Source organism: Argopecten irradians, chromosome 9 (assembly GCF_041381155.1).
Source record: "Argopecten irradians isolate NY chromosome 9, Ai_NY, whole genome shotgun sequence".
Taxonomy (NCBI): Eukaryota; Metazoa; Mollusca; class Bivalvia; order Pectinida; family Pectinidae; genus Argopecten; species Argopecten irradians.
In genome coordinates this window covers 29,626,037-29,650,714 of record NC_091142.1, presented here as the reverse complement: position 1 = coordinate 29,650,714, position 24,678 = coordinate 29,626,037, and the positions used below count along the sequence as shown (strand labels likewise).

The 24,678-nt window shown below is 35.1% G+C and overlaps 1 protein-coding gene across 1 annotated transcript; it reads right to left on the bottom strand.

Moving 5' to 3' along the window:
• Window positions 1-590: 590 nt before the first annotated feature.
• On the bottom strand, window positions 591-24,062 carry LOC138332018 (ribosomal protein S6 kinase beta-1-like). The gene is made up of 16 exons (XM_069279943.1): window positions 23,835-24,062; window positions 20,148-20,182; window positions 19,299-19,416; window positions 18,864-18,932; window positions 18,514-18,585; window positions 18,041-18,174; window positions 17,424-17,524; window positions 17,044-17,134; window positions 13,946-14,036; window positions 13,344-13,385; window positions 11,907-11,972; window positions 11,590-11,652; window positions 10,266-10,343; window positions 8,725-8,832; window positions 5,348-5,460; window positions 591-4,874 (listed from the first exon to the last, which is right to left on the bottom strand). Exons 1-16 carry the CDS (start codon window positions 23,922-23,924, stop codon window positions 4,673-4,675), a joined length of 1,473 nt encoding a protein of 490 aa, XP_069136044.1. The 5' UTR covers window positions 23,925-24,062; the 3' UTR covers window positions 591-4,672.
• Between the last annotated feature and the right edge of the window lie 616 nt (window positions 24,063-24,678).

Here is a 24,678-nt window from a genome sequence, read left to right as displayed (position 1 = left end):
AAACCTTGACAGTAATCTCATGCAATTCAAGCATAATTGCTGATGGAAATGTTATGAAGTTCCAAGCTTTATCCACTAAAGGACTGACCTTGACCTTTGAACCTCAAAAACAAACACTTTATAGGTGGAGATGACCTGTAGTCATCATTACGTCGTCTGTGGCATGCCCTCCATAAACTTTACATTCACACAACTTCTCAATAACTGAAAGGCCAGGGTAACCATAACCAAGTTTGTTCAAATAAATCACCTTGACCTTCATTCAAGGTCACAGGGGTCAAAAAGGCTACACTCTTTAGCGACTGTACTTCAGTTCTACAACGAGTATGTTCTATTAATAGTCATATGACCATTAAGACCCATCAAACATATTGTTTTAGGAAGGCAGTTTGAAGCTTGAGCTTTATTATTCAAGGGAACTATTACACATGAAGATATCCTGTGGAAACATTTTCCATTACTAATTTTAGTGACAGTGAACTGTGACCTGAAAAGCCCTTTTACATGTGGTATGCATGTACATATATGTATATAACCACATAATTTATCATGTTATAAAAGTTTCTTGTATTATATACAACAAGCAAATATTGTAGTTTGAAGTCTTTATTATTTTCCTTGATAGGTGGCATTGTTGTACATGTAAAACTTATTTCAAATCAAGTTATAACAAAACAACATTTATCTTATAAATTATACTGTAAGTGTAGCAGCAAATATCAAATTTTAAAAATAAAAGTAATCTGTCAAATAAATTATGTCAAGGACACTGATCATGTTTAACCATAAAAGTTTTCTGAGAATACCAAGGAAAATTGGAAAATATCTACTTTAGAATTTTGAAATTAATAAGTATAAGGTTTATATGATTTTCCTAGAGAAATTACGTGAACATCGTTTATATGAAAAATAAGAGACAAATATTTACAATGCAAAATAAAGTTATGACAAATTATGGTACAACTTGCACTCACTACTTTTGTATGTACATGTACAAGTCTTTCTGAACAAACAACAATTGCTTTATAATCTTTAATTCTAAATAATAATTATAAATAAAATTCACCATTGGCAACAATTTTGTGGACAACCTATCACGGTTATTCAGCTGATTCAACAATTTGTTTACACATGATTTTGAAATGATTGACATTTGTACAATGTAACAAATAAATAATTTAGGTGAAGGGTACTGAAATAACATAGGCTTTTACATTTGATCTGTGATCAGTCATGGGAAACTGGTACAGTGTTGTCTTTTTCAGTCAGATCGCAAAATTTTGGATTCATGAAAATAATTTTCTAATTTTACTATGTCGAAATCTTGTATAATTTTTTTTACCCACACAAATAATCAGCCATAACATCATTGATAATCATATTTAAAATCAAGGACAGTATCTTTCTTGAACAAGGTTTTCGAAATACATGTATCCTAAAAAAGGGAAATGACCAAAACAAAAAAGGAGGAAAATATGAAGAATTTATAATCATTATTGCTGAAAAATTTGAGATGATCAACATCTGCTAAGAATTAAGAGTTTTCAATTGTCTCAACAATTTCAGAAGAGGAAATCCCCCTAGACCTTAGAGCTAATTTTGTAGTACCCTTCGCCTTAGCAGGTCACAGTTAGAAACAAGGTCTTTCTCTGCATTGGGCCATGTACTGTTAGCTAACCATCTTTCCAGTGTGGTTTACCTTCGCCAATTTTACAACTTTAGTAGATTTTTAAAGACTTTACCTGCGCAAATTAATGTCTTCCATTCTGATCATGAAAATGCAGTGGCGTTAAATATTGTTTACTATTTTGAAATGGAATCTGCAAAATTTAGTCTGTTAAAGGAAGTTGGTTCAGGTTAATGGTTGTGTAAACCTTCCATCGCAAATAGGCTTGTTTTTCAGAGTAAACATGGCCTGCTTGAAAAATTTATCTGTGTTGTTTGTTCCTATTTTTTTCCCCCATTAGTAGACTTTGATTCAATTTAGCCAATTATTTCAGTCTTTTAAAACAAAGACTGTCATGTTTTTTCCTTTCATCGAAAACATCCTTTTGTTTTTTTAAACAACACAAAAAACGCTTGATGATAGTACCAGGTAATTGATGGATAGCCAGCTGCACAGTAATGGACATTTTGTATTGTGTATTCTAAGACATTTGCTCCCTCATTGAATAGAAATATGTGCGTTTGCAAGTATGCGGGGCGTGGCTATATACTGCCTGGGGATCAGTCAATTCCATATGCCCAAGTAGAGACCTTTACATGTACAGGTGATGTGGAACTTTGACTAAATCATATTACTAGTTCAAGCTAAAACAATGAATAATTACATACATAAAATAATTCAAAACATCAAAGGTATGTAAGAAAATATTACAGATAAAAATTTCCATGTGATATTATTTGGAGAAAAAGTCTTAATACAATGGTTTCGAGATCCCAAAACGACGTGGGTAAAGTACTATCTACCATTGATTAGTCCCACCTTCCGGTGATTATGATGTCACAAATATCTTTTCATATGACGACATCATAATCACCGGAAAGTGGGACTAATCAACGGTAAATAGTACTTTATCAACGTCGTTTTGGGATTTCGAAACTCCTGTATTGAACAGTTATAATGCATCCATGAGAACGTAAAATATATATACAAAGTGTACATCAAATGGCAATGCTTATTGTTAAATATAATAAAAACAGGAAATTATTTACTTCAGCTTCTCACTAAATAACCCATCATCCCTGAGTTTGCATAATAGGCTTTGCTGTCTCTCAATTATGGTAAAGTCCATTTCTTCCATAAGGGAAGATGAGGTTATTTCAACAACACAAATTATATTTAAACTTAAAAGGAAATATCTTGATGTTGACATTATTGATAAAATTGTCCTCTCTCACTCTCTTGAAAAATTATACCTTCTGTAGACACACAGTATTTAAATCAAGCTTATATGCAATAAATATCAATAACACATGTGCATCACAAAACATCCACTTTCCACTGAGCTTCCTTAAGAAGACTATACACATTCACATGCAGTTACTACCACATACTCTTTCTTTCCCTTGTGCAATCTGACTCACATACTTTTGGTAGTGTAAAGAATGAGGAAAAATATTGGTCGAGTGACAACAAGAAAAAGTTGTTATATATTTTAGTATACAGTATACTCTCTCATGGTTTCATTGTTAATTTTGAATTTCAAACATTTTGCTGACTTGTTTCAGCCAAACGATCAAAACAGTTGTTCAGCACTAAATTCCCTCCCACATTTTAAGTAGGTATAAATGAAAAGATATAATATAAGATAATGGGAGATAATCTGAATCAAGAGGAAATAATTTTGTCATATTCATACAATACATCAATTTCAAGATACCAAAATGAAATGGGTAAAATACATGTACAATTTTCTATCCATTATTCCCATTTTATGGTGATTGTGATGTCATGTTCTGAGGTGATTTTTGTGACTTCACAATCATCGGAATGTGGAATTAATCAACAGTAAATTGTACTTAACCACATCATTTTGGTATCGAAAAACCCCTATATTACTCTGAAAATGTTGAGACACAATACATGTAGCACTCTTTCTAAACATCTGATAAAGACAGTAGATTACTGTCATTAACATAAAATTTGAATATCATACAAAATATCAATATATTCTGAATAAATATCAAACCCTGCATGTGAAGCAAGTCCTAAGTTCCTCACAGATATATGGAGGAAAACTAAATACCCTTTAATTGTGAACAAATACAATTTAAAATTCTTTTTCCTAAAATGCAAAATTATTTTTAAACATTTATACGAAGTTTAACAAAATAGATAGCATCATTCATTGAGCTTGTGAAATGAAAATCAGAGAAAAAACATTTCAAAGTAATTTGTAAATAAAACAAATCTGAATGTTTGAAGTTTATATAAATATGAATAATTGGAAGTCCAGTTTTGGTGACAGAAATGAAAACAAATATAAATTTAAGCACACACACATATGATCAATTCAAATAAACTTATCTGTGACCAATAATGTAGCAAGATAATCTAAGCTTTTGACTACTTACTACTTAAATTGTATTTCACTCTGATCTAGGAAACAAAACATTATAACATGTGTAAGCTAATGGTATCCAAATGATGCTTCATTCCCAAAGCTCAGATAAAATCATAACTCATGATATATAGCTAAATTTAAAAATAACTGCAACGACACTATCTTATCAGGAGTCTAAGTATATTAAATAAATACTGGCAAACAAAAATGAACTAGAATAGAGCAAAAAAAAGTATTTGTGAAACTTTATAAAACAACAAAATTAATTACATTTTCTATAATCTCTCATTCTTCACATTCCAAACAAACATTGCTGGCATGTCTTACACAAATAGTTTAATATGTCATTCATATGACGCAATTTTCACCTGAGAACAAATCTCACAAATTCCCACCTTTTCACCGCGACTCATCCAAAAAAAAAAAAAATCAAAAAAATCACAAGATGTCTGGTTATATCTGAACAAAAACCACTTTGCTGTAATCTGACAAATTCTCCTTTACTTCCTTGTAGAACATCTTCAACAGTAAATTAAAATCATTTGACAAATAAATACATTAAAAATGAAAAAAGCAAATTAAAATTTCTTAATTTATAAACTAAATTAATTCATTCGTAGATGTGGGGGTCTGTTTTGACTGCCGGGGAAGGCAGCCTGTTTGTATGCTGTGTTTTTGGTTGCTATGGCAGGTGACGTTGACCTCTTTGTGACGACGGGTGCTGTGGTGTCCATATCTTCTAGATCGTCCAATCCGTTTACATCTGATGCTACACGAAACCCTTCTACGAGGGACACCTGGTGAGGGCTAAAATTCAAAGAATGCATGCTTTAATCTTGCATCTAAATAAAGGTACTTCTTAAAATTGCATTTTCAAACTAACTCCAAATTCACATGAGAAGATGCAGCTCATAAACAAATTCTGACACTGTAAAGTCTTGTTATTTTCGCTGAGATTATATTTTTGCGAAATCGTCGACCATCTCACAGCTTTTGGTTCATATTTTAACCAACTGGTATTTTTAAGTGTAATTAGTGATAGATGTACTTTAAATTGATTTAATCACTTTTAAGACTTTAAAACTTCCAAGATAATTCAAGTTACCTCAGTAATCAATGATGTATTAATGTATAAGACTTTAAAACTTTTTAGGAAAAACACCTTTTTCCTAGTTACTTTCATATCCGTACACTATAGCCATTTGATCCAAAGGAATGCCCATTTAAAAATAATCTATAAAAACAACAATGCCTTGTCATGTTATCCTAGTCTATTATACCTCATTCCTCCAGTCCAGCTGGATCCAACTTTCCGTGGCGACCGAGGCTCCTTCTCCGCTATCCAAGGCTTGTTGAGCTCCTCTAATACTGACGGAGCTACGTATGTGAATCCCTGAAAAAACCCACCATGATTTACTTGACTTTTAATGTGATAAACTTAAGAATGAAAATAGAATGCTTTTTTTTTTTATTAGTTTGACGTCCTGTTAACAACCACGGTCATGTAAGGACATGCCAGGTTTGTTGTTGGAGGAAAGCCAAAGTAACTTGAGAACAAGAGGCCCAGAGGGCCTGTATCACTCACCTGGTTTGTAATGCCAAGTACTGTTGTGAATACTGGTTTATTGTTTCTTTTCTGAAGGAATTTAAATATTTACCTCTAATTCCCCTACTGGGCCTCGCCCCTCCTGCCCTCAGGGGGTCAGAGCCAAAATTGATACAAATTCTGTTCCTCTTCCCCTAAGGATGTTTGTGGCCAAATTTGGTTACAATCCATGCAGAACTCTAGGACAAGTAGCGATTTATAGGATTAACCTCTATTTCCCCTATTGGGCCCCGCCCCTCCTGCCCCCGAGGGGTCAGAGCCAAAATTTATACAAGTTCTATTCCCCTTCCCCAAAGGATGTTTGTAGCCAAATTTGGTTACAATTCATGCATAACTCTAGGACAAGTAGCCATTTATTGGATTTACTTCCTGCCGCTGGGGGAGTAAGAGTCAAAATTTATACAAGTTCTGTTCCCCTTCCCCCAAGGATGTTTGCGGCCAAATTTGGTTACAACCCATGCAGAACTCTAGGACAAGTAGCGATTTATAGGATTTACCTCTATTTCCCCTATTGGGCCCCGCCTCTCCTACCCCAGGGGGTCAGAGGCAAAATTTATACAAGTTCTGTTCCCCTTCCCCCAAGGATGCTTGTAGCCAAATTTGGTTACAATCCTTGCAGAACTCTAGGAGAAGTAGCGATTTATAGGATTTACCTCTATTTCCCCTATTGAGCCCTGCCCCTCCTGCCCCCATGGGGTCAGAGCCAAAATTTATACAAGTTCTGTTCCCCTTCCCCCAATGATGTAAGTGGCCAAATTTCAGTTACAATACATGCAGAACTGTAGGACAAGTAGCGATTTATAGGATTTACCTCTATTTCCCATATTGGGCCCCGCCTCTCCTAACCCGGGGGGGTCAGAGCCAAAATTTATACAAGTTCTATTCCCCTTCCCCAAGGGATGTTTGTGGCCAAATTTCGTTACAATTCATGCATAACTCTAGGACAAGTAGCCATTTATTGGATTTACCTCCTGCCCCTGGGGGAGTAAGAGCCAAAATTTATACAAAATCTGTTCCCTTTCCCCCAAGGATGTTTGTGGCCAAATTTGGTTACAACCCATGCAGAACTCTAGGACAAGTAGCGATTTATAGGATTTACCTCTATTTCCCCTATTGGGCCCCGCCTCTCCTACCCCGGGGGGTCAGAGGCAAAATTTATACAAGTTCTGTTCCCCTTCCCCCAAGGATGTTTGTAGCCAAATTTGGTTACAATCCATGCAGAACTCTAGGACAAGTAGCGATTTATAGGATTTACCTCTATTTCCCCTATTGGGCCCCGCCCTTCCTGCCCCTGGGGGGTCAGAGCCAAAATTTATACAATTTCTGTTCCCCTTCCCCCAAGGATGTAAGTGGCCAAATTTGGTTACAATCCATGCAGAACTCTATGACTAGTAGCGATTTAAAGGAAATGTTGACGGACGGACAACGGACGCCGCGCCATGACATAAGCTCACCGGCCTTTCAGGCCAGGTGAGCTAAAAACCAGCGACCAGCAGTCAGTACATGGCAACTGCCCCACATGGAATTCAAACTGGAAGGCCTGTGGTAATATGTTGAGACATCTTAACCACTCGGCCACCGCGGCCCCAAATAGAATAAAGAAAATCTAAGACTATAATAATAACCTTCATAGATTAGATTTTTCATAAATTCTGTAACATTATATTGAATGTCTAAACATGAATTATTTGTGTATTTTGTGGTCTATGTTATTCAGATGAACCTACCAGGAACACTTGATTGGCACTTTCACTGAGGACAGTGTCATCAGGCACAACCCATGCAGAACTCTAGGACAAGTAGCGATTTATAGGATTTACCTCTATTTCCCCTATTGGGCCCCGCCTCTCCTACCCCAGGGGGTCAGAGGCAAAATTTATACAAGTTCTGTTCCCCTTCCCCCAAGGATGCTTGTAGCCAAATTTGGTTACAATCCTTGCAGAACTCTAGGACAAGTAGCGATTTATAGGATTTACCTCTATTTCCCCTATTGAGCCCTGCCCCTCCTGCCCCCATGGGGTCAGAGCCAAAATTTATACAAGTTCTGTTCCCCTTCCCCCAATGATGTAAGTGGCCAAATTTCAGTAGTTACAATACATGCAGAACTCTAGGACAAGTAGCGATTTATAGGATTTACCTCTATTTCCCCTATTGGGCCCCGCCCTTCCTGCCCTGGGGGGTCAGAGCCAAAATTTATACAATTTCTGTTCCCCTTCCCCAAGGATGTAAGTGGCCAAATTTGGTTACAATCCATGCAGAACTCTATGACTAGTAGCGATTTAAAGGATTTACCTCCTGCCCCTGGGGGAGTAAGAGCCAAAATTTATACAATATCTGTTCCCCTTCCCCAAGGATGTTTGTGGCCAAATTTGGTTACAACCCATGCAGAACTCTAGGACAAGTAGCGATTTATAGGATTTACCTCTATTTCCCCTATTGGGCCCCGCCTCTCCTACCCCGGGGGGTCAGAGGCAAAATTTATACAAGTTCTGTTCCCCTTTCCCCAAGGATGTTTGTAGCCAAATTTGGTTACAATCCATGCAGAACTCTAGGACAAGTAGCGATTTATAGGATTTACCTCTATTTCCCCTATTGGGCCCCGCCCTTCCTGCCCCTGGGGGGTCAGAGCCAAAATTTATACAATTTCTGTTCCCCTTCCCCCAAGGATGTAAGTGGCCAAATTTGGTTACAATCCATGCAGAACTCTATGACTAGTAGCGATTTAAAGGAAATGTTGACGGACGGGACAACGGACGCCGCGCCATGACATAAGCTCACCGGCCTTTCAGGCCAGGTGAGCTAAAAACCAGCGACCAGCAGTCAGTACATGGCAACTGCCCCACATGGAATTCAAACTGGAAGGCCTGTGGTAATATGTTGAGACATCTTAACCACTCCGCCACCGCGGCCCCAAATAGAATAAAGAAAATCTAAGACTATAATAATAACCTTCATAGATTAGATTTTTCATAAATTCTGTAACATTATATTGAATGTCTAAACATGAATTATTTGTGTATTCTGTGGTCTATGTAATTCAGATGAACCTACCAGGAACACTTGATTGGCACTTTCACTGAGGACAGTGTCATCAGGCGAGTCGACGGGTGTCTGTCTTGTAAATTTGGTGTCAAATTGACTCACATCCTCCTCATTCATCTGGTCATACAAAAGACAATAACATACATTGAACTTTGTTTATATATACATACTCTGGTCATACAAAAGACAATAACATACACTGAACTTGTTTATATACTACTCGGTCATACAAAGACAGTAACTTACACTGAACTTTGTTTATATATATACATACTCTGGTCATACAAAAGACAATAACATACACTGAACTTTGTTTATATATACACATACTCTGGTCATACAAAAGACAATAACATACACTGAACTTTGTTTATATATACATACTCTGGTCATACAAAAGACAATAACATACACTGAACTTTGTTTATATATACATACTCTGGTCATACAAAAGACAATAACATACACTGAACTTTGTTTATATATACATACTCTGGTCATACAAAAGACAATAACATACACTGAACTTTGTTTATATATACATCCTCTGGTCATACAAAATACAATAACATACACTGAACTTTGTTTATATATACATCCTCTGGTCATACAAAAGACAATAACATACATTGAACTTTGTTTATATATACATACTCTGGTCATACAATAGACAATAACATACACTAAACTTTGTTTATATATACATCCTCTGGTCATACAAAAGACAATAACATACACTGAACTTTGTTTATATATACATACTCTGGTCATACAAAAGACAATAACATACACTGAACTTTGTTTATATATACATCCTCTGGTCATACAAAAGACAATAACATACATTGAACTTTGTTTATATATACATCCTCTGGTCATACAAAAGACAATAACATACATTGAACTTTGTTTATATATACATACTCTGGTCATACAAAAGACAATAACATACATTGAACTTTGTTTATATATACATACTCTGGTCATACAAAAGACAATAACATACACTGAACTTTGTTTATATATACATACTCTGGTCATACAAAAGACAATAACATACATTGAACTTTGTTTATATATACATACTCTGGTCATACAAAAGACAATAACATACATTGAACTTTGTTTATATATACATACTGTAGTAAAGGTGGAATTTTTCTCACCATTTCTGTTTATCTTCATGAATAAATGAATATTTATCAACTAGTGCAATTCTTCATGTAAATAATTAGACTATAGACGGACAACACAAACATTTTTACACTGCAAACAGTTTGAAAGCTGACTATATACGTTTACAGTACACATATTGCATGGGCGTCTAGTGCTAGAACAATGAACTCATTAAAAGATCAAATTGTAGCAAAATCATGACAACTACAGTAAGCTCTGTGTAGATAATATTAAATAATATCAAACGTGAATGTAGGGGAAATCTAATGGTATTCGAAAACTGATAATGATACACAAATGCTGTCAAGGATTTATTCTATGGTATTCTGAGGTATTGGTTACACTGAGAGAAAGATAAATGGACCTCCACTTACCACAGACGGCTTAAATGGTGGCTCCACTTTCCTCTGGATCAAATCATTCCAGTCGATGTGGCGGAAGAATCCATGATGCTGTAAAATTACAACAAGAAGATATTAATTAGACTTTCTATTAGATTTTCTAAATTGTTCTTTATTATATATTATTATATGACTGTCGCTGTTGCTGCATTTTGATTGGCCCATACGTTTCTCAGAAGTATTCATCAACTGCGATATCAACCCCGAAATTGGTGTCGAAAAGCACGTGAGGTTACTGGACTCAGTCCAGATACCTCTCGCGAGTCCAGTTACCTGTGTCAAAAATAGATTGAGGAAACCTCCCTTGAGATGTGACGTCATAATCACTTTTGACATCAAGTCGTAGCGTTACGGGAGTTTCTTTATTCAAAGACGTCGGGTTAATCTATTGTGACGTCATTATACATAGTCGGCAACATATTTGGCGGAAGGCAGCAAGGTTTGTAAAAGGAACATTTGCAAATATCATCCTGTTTATTGTAGTTAAGCCTTTTTGAAGAACCGGGTTAATATTCTGTAAATGTCATATAATAAAACAGTTATCAACCTATTTTCAGGTGGATACGGTGAGTTATCAACCCTCGAAAATGATATAACCCTCAGGATATATCACTTACTCGGGTTGATAACTCACCGTATCCACCTGAAAATAGGTCGATAATTGTATAATGTTATATGCTTACCAAATTTATACACTAATACTCAATAAAATGAAAAATACATGGTGCTAAAACATTACAACAAAGAAACGTTGATACCTAGTAGGTATATATTTTCTAAATATTTCAATGATATGACATATAAGCTTAATATGCTTACCTGATATATAAACTACTTCTCAATTGAATGAAACAAATATCACAATGGTACAATATCCATTAAAGGAAAACTGCTAATATACTTGAAATTCTCACTTCATGAAATAACATGTTATAATGTTACATACATATCCCAGTAATACTGTCTTTTAGATATCTACTTCCCCATTCAGAAGTTGGGTCATTGCTATGATTGCAAAAATTTGATCCGCAATAATATTGCAAAATGCTTGAATAATATAATATACCACGGAAGATAGATCAGAACTCCGAAATTTTGTTTTTTATTATTTTTAGCTAAAATTGCGAAAATTTTGACACATAAATAACTGACTATATTAACTTTTATTTGTGGGGAGAATAATCACAGAATGTGAAGTACTGGTTATTTGGGTGAACTGCCTGCAGAATATTCAAATTTGATACTGGTAAAAATGAATTGTCAATGTAATAACAGCACAATGACATAATGATGTTACCTTGAGGGGTTTGGAATCATCGGCACCACCACCAAGTCGCTCTGTCGGGGACTTCTTCAACAGCTACAAACCAAAACGTGTGTTTATTATATACTTAATCAATATTGATACTATTACCATTGAATATGAAAATCAAGACTTGTATATTTGGCCAGTTAAGCCAGGTTTTCATATTATACAGATTTTATTAATTACAGATTATGATGGAAAATGCCATACAATTATGTTAGAATAGACAGGAAGTCGGATGAGACAAGGTTTGGTTTGACAAGTAATTGACAAGTTACATTGTATCGTCATAATAATTTACTACTAACCTTTTTAATAAGTCCTCTGGCTTCATTTGTGAGGTATGGGGGTAAGCTAAGTTTAGCTTTTAATATCTGTAAAATGACAATGAGGTAGGTGCATTAAACAAAACCACCGATTACTTATTTAATACTCACATTTAAAGTAAAAGATATTTGGTGATTCATCATAACAAGTATAGTTACATATTTTGGTGCTCAGAAAACAACATCGTTGTTAGTGAAAATGATGTTAACTCCTATTGATATCTGTAAAAGGTAATTATGAAACCAATAAAGTAAATTGACTTATTCCCACGTCGACATAAATTTGCGATTTAGGTGGATATATGTTTCTATTGATCAGAATATTTTTATGAAGATAACTTCACAAGGTTTCTAATCACACACACGAGATTCACAAATTTTAATCCCATATAAGAATTACTTAGTTTACAGTATCACAATATTACACAAAACTTAAAGATGCTCCACCGCCAACAGAGCATAAACGACAGCAAAGCTCGCCTATTCAGAAGAAGTTGATGTTCAAGTATTCACTATTTAAACATGGAAATATGACAAATTAACAGACTTAAAAAAAACCTAAAGGGCCCCAAATGGGTTGTATTATCACGTTCAGCATCCATACACATTAGGAAAATAAAATCATAAACATTTATGATGACTTATGCTTAAACAATTGACAAAATAGAAACTTGCTCAAAAACTTTAACATTGAAATATGACAAATTAACAGACTCAAAACCCCCTAAAGGGCCCCAAATTGGTTGTATTATCACGTTCAGCATCCATACACATTAGGAAAATAAAATCATAAACATTTAAGATGACTTAAGCTTAAACAATAGACAAAATAGAAACTTGCTCAAAAACTTTAATGTGAAATGGGACGCCAACGGCCAACGCCGGGGTGACAACATTAGCTCCCCCTATTCTTCGAATAGGCGAGCTAATAATTGGTATTTAATTGTGTAATATTATGTCTACTTAACACAAAAATGATATAAAATAATTCCTGTTGCTTTTGGTGCATACACAATCAGCACTCCATTTCATATAGGAGATAGTGCAACGGAATTTTTTCGGTATGCAATTGATAATTTTTGATGTTTTTATCTTTAAGTAAAATCAGAAGCTCAAACTTTTCAATGGTGGTAACCATGTAAAGTTAACTTTTGAAACTGAAGAAAAATACTAAATCGTCTGCTCCTCTTTTTGATTGAGAAAAAAATAACATTTGTCAGCGTTGGAGCATCTTTAAATAATATTACTGTTAAGTCAACATTAATGACAAGTTTGTAGTGCGACATCTTGAAACTGTTGGCAGCCCCAATGCAAAAACATACATCACTGTTTGTCCTCCAGAGCTAACTGGTTCATTATTGTCTTGCCACTCCTATGTAAGCACACACACAAGAAATAAAGATGCAAATGTAAACTCACCTTATCTATAGTTTTCTTTCTATTTTCAGCTGTAAATGGAGGCTAAAAGAACAAAGAAACAGAGCAGTTGAAAACAATGCACACGGATTGCTTCTTTAGATTTTAAAACAAATCAATAAACATGACTGGCTATACCTTCCTGTGAAATCAGGGTTGAAATGTGATGCCACAGAACAAGATAAAGGGAATGAGATGGGACAGGACGGACCCAGATAGGTCTATTATAGAAATTTCCACAGAACAAGATAAAGAGAATAAGATGGGACAGGACGGACCCAGATAGGTCTATTATAGAAGTTTCCACAGAACAAGATAAAGGGAATGAGATGGGACAGGACGGACCCAGATAGGTCTATTATAGAAGTTTCAAGATTACAAATCAACCTAGGTAAAGTATAAAATCATGTCTCAAACAATAGACGCTGGGACTAATCAATGATAAATCACACTTTACCCATGTCGTTTTTGTATCTTGAAATCCTAACATATAATCATCAACTTGAATGGGGAGACAATCATTTAAATAATTTCATCAGGATCAAATTGATGGAATAATGAAGTTGATCATTACAAATTGCTACAATATTACAAACATCACTTACCGCCCCTGTCAACATGTCGTACATGAGAGCACCCAGACTCCACCAATCCACTGCCTTCCCATGACCACTCCTGGTCAGTATTTCTGGAGCCCTGTAACCATGGTAACAACATTTTTTATCAATTAGGTCAGTAAGTATTATGATAAATATACATAAAGTTAAAATCTATAGGTAAATAAGTATTATGATAAATATATATGAAGTTAAAATCTATAGGTAACCTAATGCGTTTAAGTCTTGTAGCAAGCTTGGTTGGCATTTGGCAATTTTTTTTCAAATGAGTAACCTTGACATTAAGAATAATTACTCAGTGTTTGAAATCACTGAAAAGTGTTTGCACAAAAACGTAATTACTCCCTATTATAAAACTGGAAGTTGGGACAAAAATATATATCAAAACATTCAAAATGTTTTAAAAAGTTAAAGAGCATCTCCTTGTTCATGTGATACCATTGACTGTGATATAAGATACTTACATGTATTCTATGGGCCCACAGAATGTGTGTGTTACAGCACCTCCATTTATATACCATTGACTGTGATATAAGATACTTACATGTATTCTATGGTCCCACTGAATGTGTGTGTTACAGCACCTCCATTTATATACCATTGACTGTGATATAAGATACTTACATATATTCTATGGTCCCACAGAATGTGTGTGTTACAGCACCTCCATTTATATACCATTGACTGTGATATAAGATACTTACATGTATTCTATGGTCCCACAGAATGTGTGTGTTACAGCACCTCCATTTATATACCATTGACTGTGATATAAGATACTTACATGTATTCTATGGTCCCACAGAATGTGTGTGTGACAACACTGCCTTTTATATACCATTGACTGTGATATAAGATACTTACATGTATTCTATGGTCCCACAGAATGTGTGTGTGTTTGGTTTGTTTATTTTTACATCCTATTAACAGCCAGGGTCATGTAAGGACGTGCCAGGTTTGTTGGTGGAGGAAAGCCGGAGTACCCGGAGAAAAACCACCGGCCAACGGTCAGTACCTGACAGCTGCCCCACGTGGGATTCGAAACCGCTTCCCAGAGGTGGAGGGCTTGTGGTAATATGTCGGGACATCTTAACCACTCGGCCACCGCAGCCCCATGTGTGTGTGACAACATCACCATTTATATACCATTGACTGTGATATAAGATACTTACATGTATTCTATGGTCCCACAGAATGTGTGTGTGACAACACCGCCATTTATATACCATTGACTGTGATATAAGATACTTACATGTATTCTATGGTCCCACAGAATGTGTGTGTGACAGCACCTCCATTTATATACCATTGACTGTGATATAAGATACTTACATGTATTCTATGGGCCCACAGAATGTGTGTGTTACAGCACCACGCCATTTATATACCATTGACTGTGATATGATTTACATACATGTATTCTATGGTCCCAAAGAATGTGTGTGTGACAACACCTCCATTTATATACCATTGACTGTGATATAAGATACTTACATGTATTCTATGGTCCCACAGAATGTGTGTGTGACAACACTGCCTTTTATATACCATTGACTGTGATATAAGATACTTACATGTATTCTATGGTCCCACAGAATGTGTGTGTGTTTGGTTTGTTTATTTTTACGTCCTATTAACAGCCAGGGTCATGTAAGGACGTGCCAGGTTTGTTGGTGGAGGAAAGCCGGAGTACCCGGAGAAAAACCACCGGCCAACGGTCAGTACCTGACAGCTGCCCCACGTGGGATTCGAAACCGCTTCCCAGAGGTGGAGGGCTTGTGGTAATATGTCGGGACATCTTAACCACTCGGCCACCGCGGCCCATGTGTGTGTGACAACATCACCATTTATATACCATTGACTGTGATGTAAGATACTTACATGTATTCTATGGTCCCACAGAATGTGTGTGTTACAGCACCTCCATTTATATACCATTGACTGTGATGTAAGATACTTACATGTATTCTATGGTCCCACAGAATGTGTGTGTTACAGCACCTCCATTTATATACCATTGACTGTGATATAAGATACTTACATATATTCTATGGTCCCACAGAATGTGTGTGTTACAGCACCTCCATATATATACCATTGACTGTGATATAAGATACTTACATATATTCTATGGTCCCACAGAATGTGTGTGTTACAGCACCTCCATATATATACCATTGACTGTGATAAAAGATACTTACATGTATTCTATGGTCCCACAGAATGTGTGTGTTACAGCACCTCCATATATATATACCATTGACTGTGATAAAAGATACTTACATGTATTCTATGGTCCCACAGAATGTGTGTGTGACAACACCTCCATTTATATACCATTGACTGTGATAAAAGATACTTACATGTATTCTATGGTCCCACAGAATGTGGTGTGTGTGACAACACCCCATTTATATACCATTGACTGTGATAAAAGATACTTACATGTATTCTATGGTCCCACAGAATGTGTGTGTGACAGCACCTCCATTTATATACCATTGACTGTGATATAAGATACTTACATGTATTCTATGGTCCCACAGAATGTGTGTGTGACAACACCGCCATTTATATACCATTGACTGTGATATAAGATACTTACATGTATTCTATGGTCCCACAGAATGTGTGTGTTACAGCACCTCCATTTATATACCATTGACTGTGATATAAGATACTTACATGTATTCTATGGTCCCACAGAATGTGTGTGTTACAGCACCTCCATTTATATACCATTGACTGTGATATAAGATACTTACATGTATTCTATGGTCCCACAGAATGTGTGTGTGACAACACCGCCTTTTATATACCATTGACTGTGATATAAGATACTTACATGTTATTCTATGGTCCCACAGAATGTGTGTGTGACAACACCTCCATTTATATACCATTGACTGTGATATAAGATACTTACATGTATTCTATGGTTCCACAGAATGTGTGTGTGACAACACCGCCATTTATATACCATTGACTGTGATATAAGATACTTACATGTATTCTATGGTCCCACAGAATGTGTGTGTGACAACACCTCCATTTATATACCATTGACTGTGATATAAGATACTTACATGTATTCTATGGTCCCACAGAATGTGTGTGTTACAGCGCCTCCATTTATAGACTCTTTACATAAACCAAAATCTGTTAATTTTACATGTCCTGAAAATGAAAACAGTGCACTGTTAGATAGAGACATAGAAAACATTAGAAACATCACAATTATTTTCTAGACACCATTTTTATGCACAATATTGTATGTGTTATTTTGGCCTTTTATTTCAGATTATTAATATACTAGCTTCACACCGTTTTTACCTCATTATGGTTTTAATCAACAATCTCAGTAATCTGAAGGTTATTTTTTTATTATTCATTTGAAAAAATTACTTAATGAAATCAAAATGAAGAAGAAAAAAAGTTGGATTCCAGAGTGAAGATTTCTACTTACCTAAATTATCTAAAAGTATATTTTCTGGTTTCAGATCTCTGTATATGATTCCTTGTGAGTGAAGATGTTCTATTGCTAGTGTAATTTCTGATAAATAAAAACTGAAATAAAAATAACAAATTAGGATCAGGAAATAATAGGAATGCCTACATATTAATTAATCATTCACAAATCAGTCTACAGATTATATTCCTTTGTTTCTTGAAATTCCTTTCTCATTTTTTTTTAAATAGTAGAGAGGGAGAAAGCAGAGGAATTGTGAATCTATTCTTATGACATATAAATACTAAGTTAAAACTCACGAAATAGAAAAAGAAATATGGAATGAATAAAACATTTCTTGACATATATTATAAACCAGGACTTGTCACAAGCATGGAAGTTCAGTTTATGAATGTAGCGTCTTTCAGAGCAATTTTGGATAGGTAAATTATATGTATATATGTTTTTGTAACGTATTGTAAATTTGATAATGGAAGCTTGATGATTAAATAAGTTATAAATGATAACAAAATATCTGGACAAACACAAGACTTCATTACAATCAACAAATTTCGGCGACCCTCAATGGGTTAGCCATTAACACAAATACAAAAACTAGAGATATCTTTATTTACCAAGCTGTATCCTCCATGAAGATGCCTTCCCTTTCCAGCTGCATAAAGAGCTCTCCCCCAGGGAGGTACTCCAGAATTAGGTACAGTTTCCCTCCCGTTTGAAAAGCATAGATGAGGTCCACGATGAAGGGATGCTGTCAAACAATTAAGTGCTTATTTAACACAATATTACTAAGGCTGTTACAAGTGCACAGGTTAGGTTGGGTATGTAAACAGGTTTAAAAATGTTTATCTCAGGTACCCATCAAAATTAGAGACATTCTATAGCACATTTTATACAGTTTATATCAAACAGCAATCTAACAGAATTAAACAATGGAAATCTATTATAAGCATGATCCGTATTTGCTGGAATTGGTACAAGAATTTGATACATTTCCTAAATGATTTCTCTGATATGTGGTCATTATTGTTTTGTTAAAAAAGGGGAATAAACAACACATTATCCTGTCACCACTAGGGGCAGACTTTACCTTGACACCTTCTAGAATGTTCCTCTCCGCTTTGGTATGTGCTGTGTCTTTGGCATTTCTTGCAATGGTTGCCTAGCAACAAAAAAAAATATTTGAAACTTAGAATCCTATGAAGATTTTCATAATAAATTTATACTGAAAACTGACTAATTTTGGTGAGCGATAAATTTTTGTGTATTTCATGGATAGTTGTAAAAAATAAATCACTGCAAAATTGTTTCAAACACAAGTAAAGCAGAGTCAAGGTTGCGAAATTAAAGTTATGAATAAACAGTTTGACAGGAAAATGCAAAAATATGTCGCTGCATTATTAAGTTGGTATGCAGTAAACCTGTTCAGAGGAAACTCACCTTCTTTAGGACTTTCATCGCAAATATTTTTCCATTATCACTACCAGAAATTTTACGGACTTGAAAAACCTGGAATGGAAAAAAAATATGATGGAAATAGTGCCACAAGACAATCAAAATGAGTTCAACCCCATCCAAATGTGTAATAAGAGCCTGACATATAGATTATTGCTATGTGGGTCAAGGGTCAAAGTATAGGTCATAGTGACCTAGTTTAGGTACATGACAAAATTTGCCTCTTCTCGAAAACCTGTTGCCAATGAAAGGACAGATTTACAGTGACAGAGAACAGTCATATACTATTTTTTATGTCTTAAGATATTCATAAACATACAAGTAAAAGAAATTCTGACATTCACATGCATCTTTCAGATATTAATATAAAAAGTGTCATCAAGAAAACTAAGATAAATTTTACACATAAATTCTTAATACCTTTCCATAGCCACCTTTGCCCAGAACCTTAAGCAGCTCAAAGTCCTGAGGTCCAACCTTCAGCTGACCCGGGTTTACTGTACTCTCAGACAGCTCCAGTGTCTCCATACCATCCACACTGGTGATAGAATTAATTCTTATTAAAGAGGTCAACAAGTGCAATATCCTGTGAATGTCTTCGACTCTTCGATCATGTGTTAACAAGCCAAAGACCAGTTAACACTTCTTAAGGTTCACATATTTAGATTATACCTTTGTCATATTTACAGATTTGTAATGTTAGTATACATGCGCTGTTCAAACCAAAGAAAATAGGATATGAAATTTTGATTTAACAGTGTAACTAAAATAATATTTTGCAATATAGTTTCTAAATAATCATCAAACTGAAATAAATAGTATATATATAACATATAAAGTAAAACCTGCCTTAGCGACCACCTCTGTATATACAGACCACCTGCTTAATAAGACCACTTTCTCATGGCCCCAAATAGTCTTCATCCAAGGTGACCATGGCCTTTATGGACAGGTTTGACTTTGCAACAATTGCAGATTTGTAACATGATTTTTTATATCGCATGAAATCTTGATGAATATTTTTGCAATAACTGTTGTTTCAAAGTTATCTTAAAACAAATATGGAAATCATGCAACAAAATCCAATATATAGCCCCGGTACTGAAGTTGTTTTTTTTAAATTCTGAGGAGATGAACCAAACACATTCATTCCTTTCAGAGTTTGAAATAATGAATAATTACTAGCAATCTATCTATTATGAATTAATCATCATGATATTAAAGTCAGGTGTTTAATTAACTTGGGATATAGATAACTATGATACTTACTTCAAATCAAAACCTCCCCTGGCAGCAATGCTTGCCTGTGAGAAAAAAACAAATTCAATATTAAACAAGTCAGCCATAACATTTTAACTTCTTACATAAGAACCAATGTAGTCAAATATTTAACAATTATATATAGTTCATTCCATATATATACATGTGTATATATGCATCTTGACACTTCGGCATGTAATTAATATCTTTAATTACTCTGTAGTTCATGCTGAGGATAACAATAAAGATATGCCAATTCCTTTTGCATACATAACACATATATTATCATTTATATATCTTTGTATATCAAAACTTTTAATAATTTCCTTTATGCTTCTCGTGATACTGTCTTGCAATTGTATCTTGAACTGTTCCTAATATTAAATATATATTACGCATAATCTTTCTGTCTAAAACAATCTTTTTTAAATACCAGGTATACATTATTCTTATCTACAATAACTTTAATGTAGTACCAATATTTTTTGCAGATGTTATCACTTTATAAATCCTTTATAGTAATGCACGTAGCACCCATCATTAAATTACCTTATAAATGTCAGCCACATTTTGACACACCTTTGCAATGCGTACATGTTATATAATTGTGTTTGGAGGCCAGAATATTTATTTTACACTTTTAAGATTCCTGATCAAAATTTATTACCAGGTGTTTATTGTCATTTTTAAATTTCTGACCTGCAATTCAAGCCGATCAAACTTCCAAGTATTCTTATCAATTTACATAAAACTAGATAATATATCAAGCTATACAAACCCAAAATAAGCTCATTTAAAACTGATTTTAACTTGGCTTAATGAAATAAAGTTATTCATGGACCATTACAAACTTATATATAAACTAATAGACATGCAGACTAATATCAACCTTGTGTTTCTTCAAAAGAAAACAACACGATAAAGCTGATTGAAAACAGTATCTATTGAAAACCCTACTTGAATGCTAGAGATAACATTTTGACCCATTGTTCTTTATTGCAGCAGATAACACACTAACTGTAATATAACCTAGATGTTTAGGCCTGGTGGTATAATCTTCACTTCACTCTAGTCATTGTCTCTGGGAATTTGTGCATCAAGTGATCATTTAATAATTAATCTATAGCTGAACCAGATTTTCAGTGATTTAATAGGTTTCATAGGTTTAAGTTTTTTAATTTTACTGATAATTACCTGCCAAGGTAATTAGAAATATTGGTTCGATTTTATTAGTTTAATGTCCAACCAGCCTGGATCATAGAAGGACGTGTAAGGTTTATAGGTGGAGGAAAGCTGGGGTACACAGATAAAACCATCGACCAGCGTTCAGTACCTGGCAGATGCCCAATATGGGATATTGATTCAAAATCAAAGTTGAAACCCAGTTGGAGGGTTTATGATAATGTGTTGGGACATATTATAACTACTCGGCCACCACTGCCCACAACTAAAACCAGCGATCACTTTTATTCTTTAAAATTCTGTCACAAGCTCAAAATTTAAATTTTTCACAAGTTTTATGGATGTAGACTTGAACATTTTATTCCAACTTCATACAATATACAATATATACAATATTGTATCTATGATCAGCCTATGTAGCTATACTATAGCTAGATGCCAGACATTTGCAGGAAATCATCATAATGCACCCTTACACAATCAGAAATTGTTGCCTGCAAGCTCTGGTGGCCACCACCATACATTCAGTCAGTTCAGTGACCATAATATGAATTGTAGCAGGACTTGATGTTGGGTCACTTATTGGTGACCAGGTAGTTATATAGTTTTGGTAGAACATCCTGATTCCAGCTAGTGTTAACGAGGTCTGTGGTGCAACTATCAGTCTTGCCACTATAGTTTCTCTTATCCTGTTACAATTCAAAATGCAATGTTGGCCAACTCCTGTTACAATCATTGGAAGTACGCTTAGCAAGGCCAGGATTGGGGATACACATGTAGCGGAATTGGACTGGGTCGATAATTCGGAATCAAAGAATAGTCGCTACATAGTGGTGTTCCGATTTGGTGTTCCAATTAATTGAGTTCGTCAAGTTTCGTTGGACCAATTAATCGAATAATATCAAGCGTCTAAATGAATTGAAGAGCGCATAAGCATTACGTAGTAATGTAATCGTTCACAGGAATATCATTTTATTTGTCAAAACATAAGCGACCTGAGAATATTGCAACACGTGTAGAAGAAGTTTGTACAATTTTCCTGAAAATGTGTGTGGTCTTCAGTGGGACCAAAGAAAAATATAATCAACCATCAATGCAATCGGTTACACAAAACTGATGATCTATCGTGAATTTTTTTCGGATTCCCAACACTACCGCTACATTTTTTTCTCTCCTGTTACAAACTTGCCATTTAACTAAAATACCCACAGTGGTGGTATAAGGGTCTTGTATGTCTTTGGGCAAAGACTTTGAAAAAGGAGGGATGAATATAAAGGGATTGAACTAGGCGAGTCAGCAGATCATGTGGTAGATTTTCACACTGCTTATTAAACCTGGGTTCAGTTCCCGACAGCAAACGTGGTTTTTTCACCGTTCTTCTTAATCTACAAATTTCGATATTGCTTTCCTATGGGAAATTTAAGTTAAGGAATTCCCTTAAGCTAAAGGATGTTCATGAATTCGACAATCTAGGCACACTGCTTTTTGCATGGGTCTTTTGGTGACAACAGTGTGTCTTATTTCCAGTGGAAAATATACTCCAAATTTTAGCCAAAACAGAAACATAGATACATATGTATTTACGTTTCTTGCCAAATTTAACAAATAAATGTTACTTCTAGAAATTTAATGCCATTCTCCAATATTCTTCCAACAATGAAATAATTGTAATGTAAAAGGAGCGGGTCAGTGTGACTTGTACATAGTGTTAAATACGGTCTCTGTCACTCAGCTGACGGAGCATGCTTCTTTGGCTCAGGCGGTAGAGCCGTAGATTTCCACGCCGGAGACCCGGGTTCGATTCCTGGTCGGGGCACTCGACAGGAATGTGTATTTTCCCTGTTCTTCTACAGTAAAGGTGTCCTTTTTAGTCAAATGAGAAAAAGGTCCTTAATCAAACTCATTTCACTTTACCGGTTATAAATATGAAATCTTATAATATATAAAAGTAGTGTGCCGCCAGTTGGGCGTGAACCAGACATACTGGTTTACCAAATGAGCTTAAGGTAAATTTCCTTTAGCGCCAAGCCAGCCACCGTATCACTATGTACAATTAAAACCAGCTATACATATACATAAGAGTGGTTCAATACGTAACTTTTAGGTGAAAAACAGGTGGGTGTCTGAAAATAATCTGAACTTTCCCACTAACAAGAATAAAATCAAGAATCACAGTGATAATATAAATCATTAATGAGATGAGAATGGTAAATAACTGAGCCAAAGATCTAGGTATTGAAAACTATCATACGAGAACGACATATATGCCCATCTGTCAAATGGGAGAGCATGGGCCAAATAAGCCACCACATGCCCTACGAATCGGGATCCTAATCTGACACACAAGTGCGGGGCATTGTACAATATTTCTCTTAGTTTTATAAATCAAGTATCCAGGAACGACAAGTGATTCATTCATGCGTGTTCCGACCACTTCACATTGAGAAGCTGAGTCAGTCCTTAGCAATGGATAAAACAGAAAAAAAGTATGGATGAGATATCGTCGAGTTTTACCTGGTCGTCTGGTTCAAAGTATTCATCGTCAGAAATCTCCTCCTCCCCTTCAGGGGTATCGTGTAACTCCAAATCAAAAACTCCAGCCATATCGCTACATTTGTGTCCTTTGAAAGAAGTCTAAATCGAAACTACGATCTTGAAAGTAGATTTCTACTTTACTACGTAGTGCCTTACACTTCGCCGGGAATCTTTCCGAGGGATTCCATATATGACGTCAGATATCACATGAACGAAACCCCCACTACAGGATTTTTGTCCAATAGAAATGCTTCATATCAAAAACGGAAACAAGATTTAGATGTTAAGTCATTTTTGATTGGTTCAATCGGGAATTCTTTGAACCATTTTCGGCATGCTCGGCGGTGTCAATGCAGTTTTTATCCCTGCATTTTTACGACCGCAGCAGGTGCCCGACCGTTTTACCTTTTGCCGTTGAAGTTGCAATCTTTTAATTTAGTAATATTCAGAAACAAAGAAATAACAATAAATTAATCAAACAGATCATTTAAATACATACGCCCCTCTAACAATATAATTTAGATCTGGATAATATTTTTGATTATGATTGCTTGCAAGTGTTCGGTGGGAATTTATTAAGATATATGATAGTAAATTTATTTTCATAAATTTTCAATAAAAATTTTCTACAATATTACATATTGTTAATACTATTCAAGTAGATATATCGTAAGGAACTCAATAACTGTTCGAAGTAGAAATTAATATTCTCGATGGTATTGACTAGCATGCACGCACTGAATCAACACTTTTCATTTTCAGTCCGTAAAGCTTTGTAAAATTATAACGTTAAAAAAATGTCTGAACTTCACAAAGGAGTATT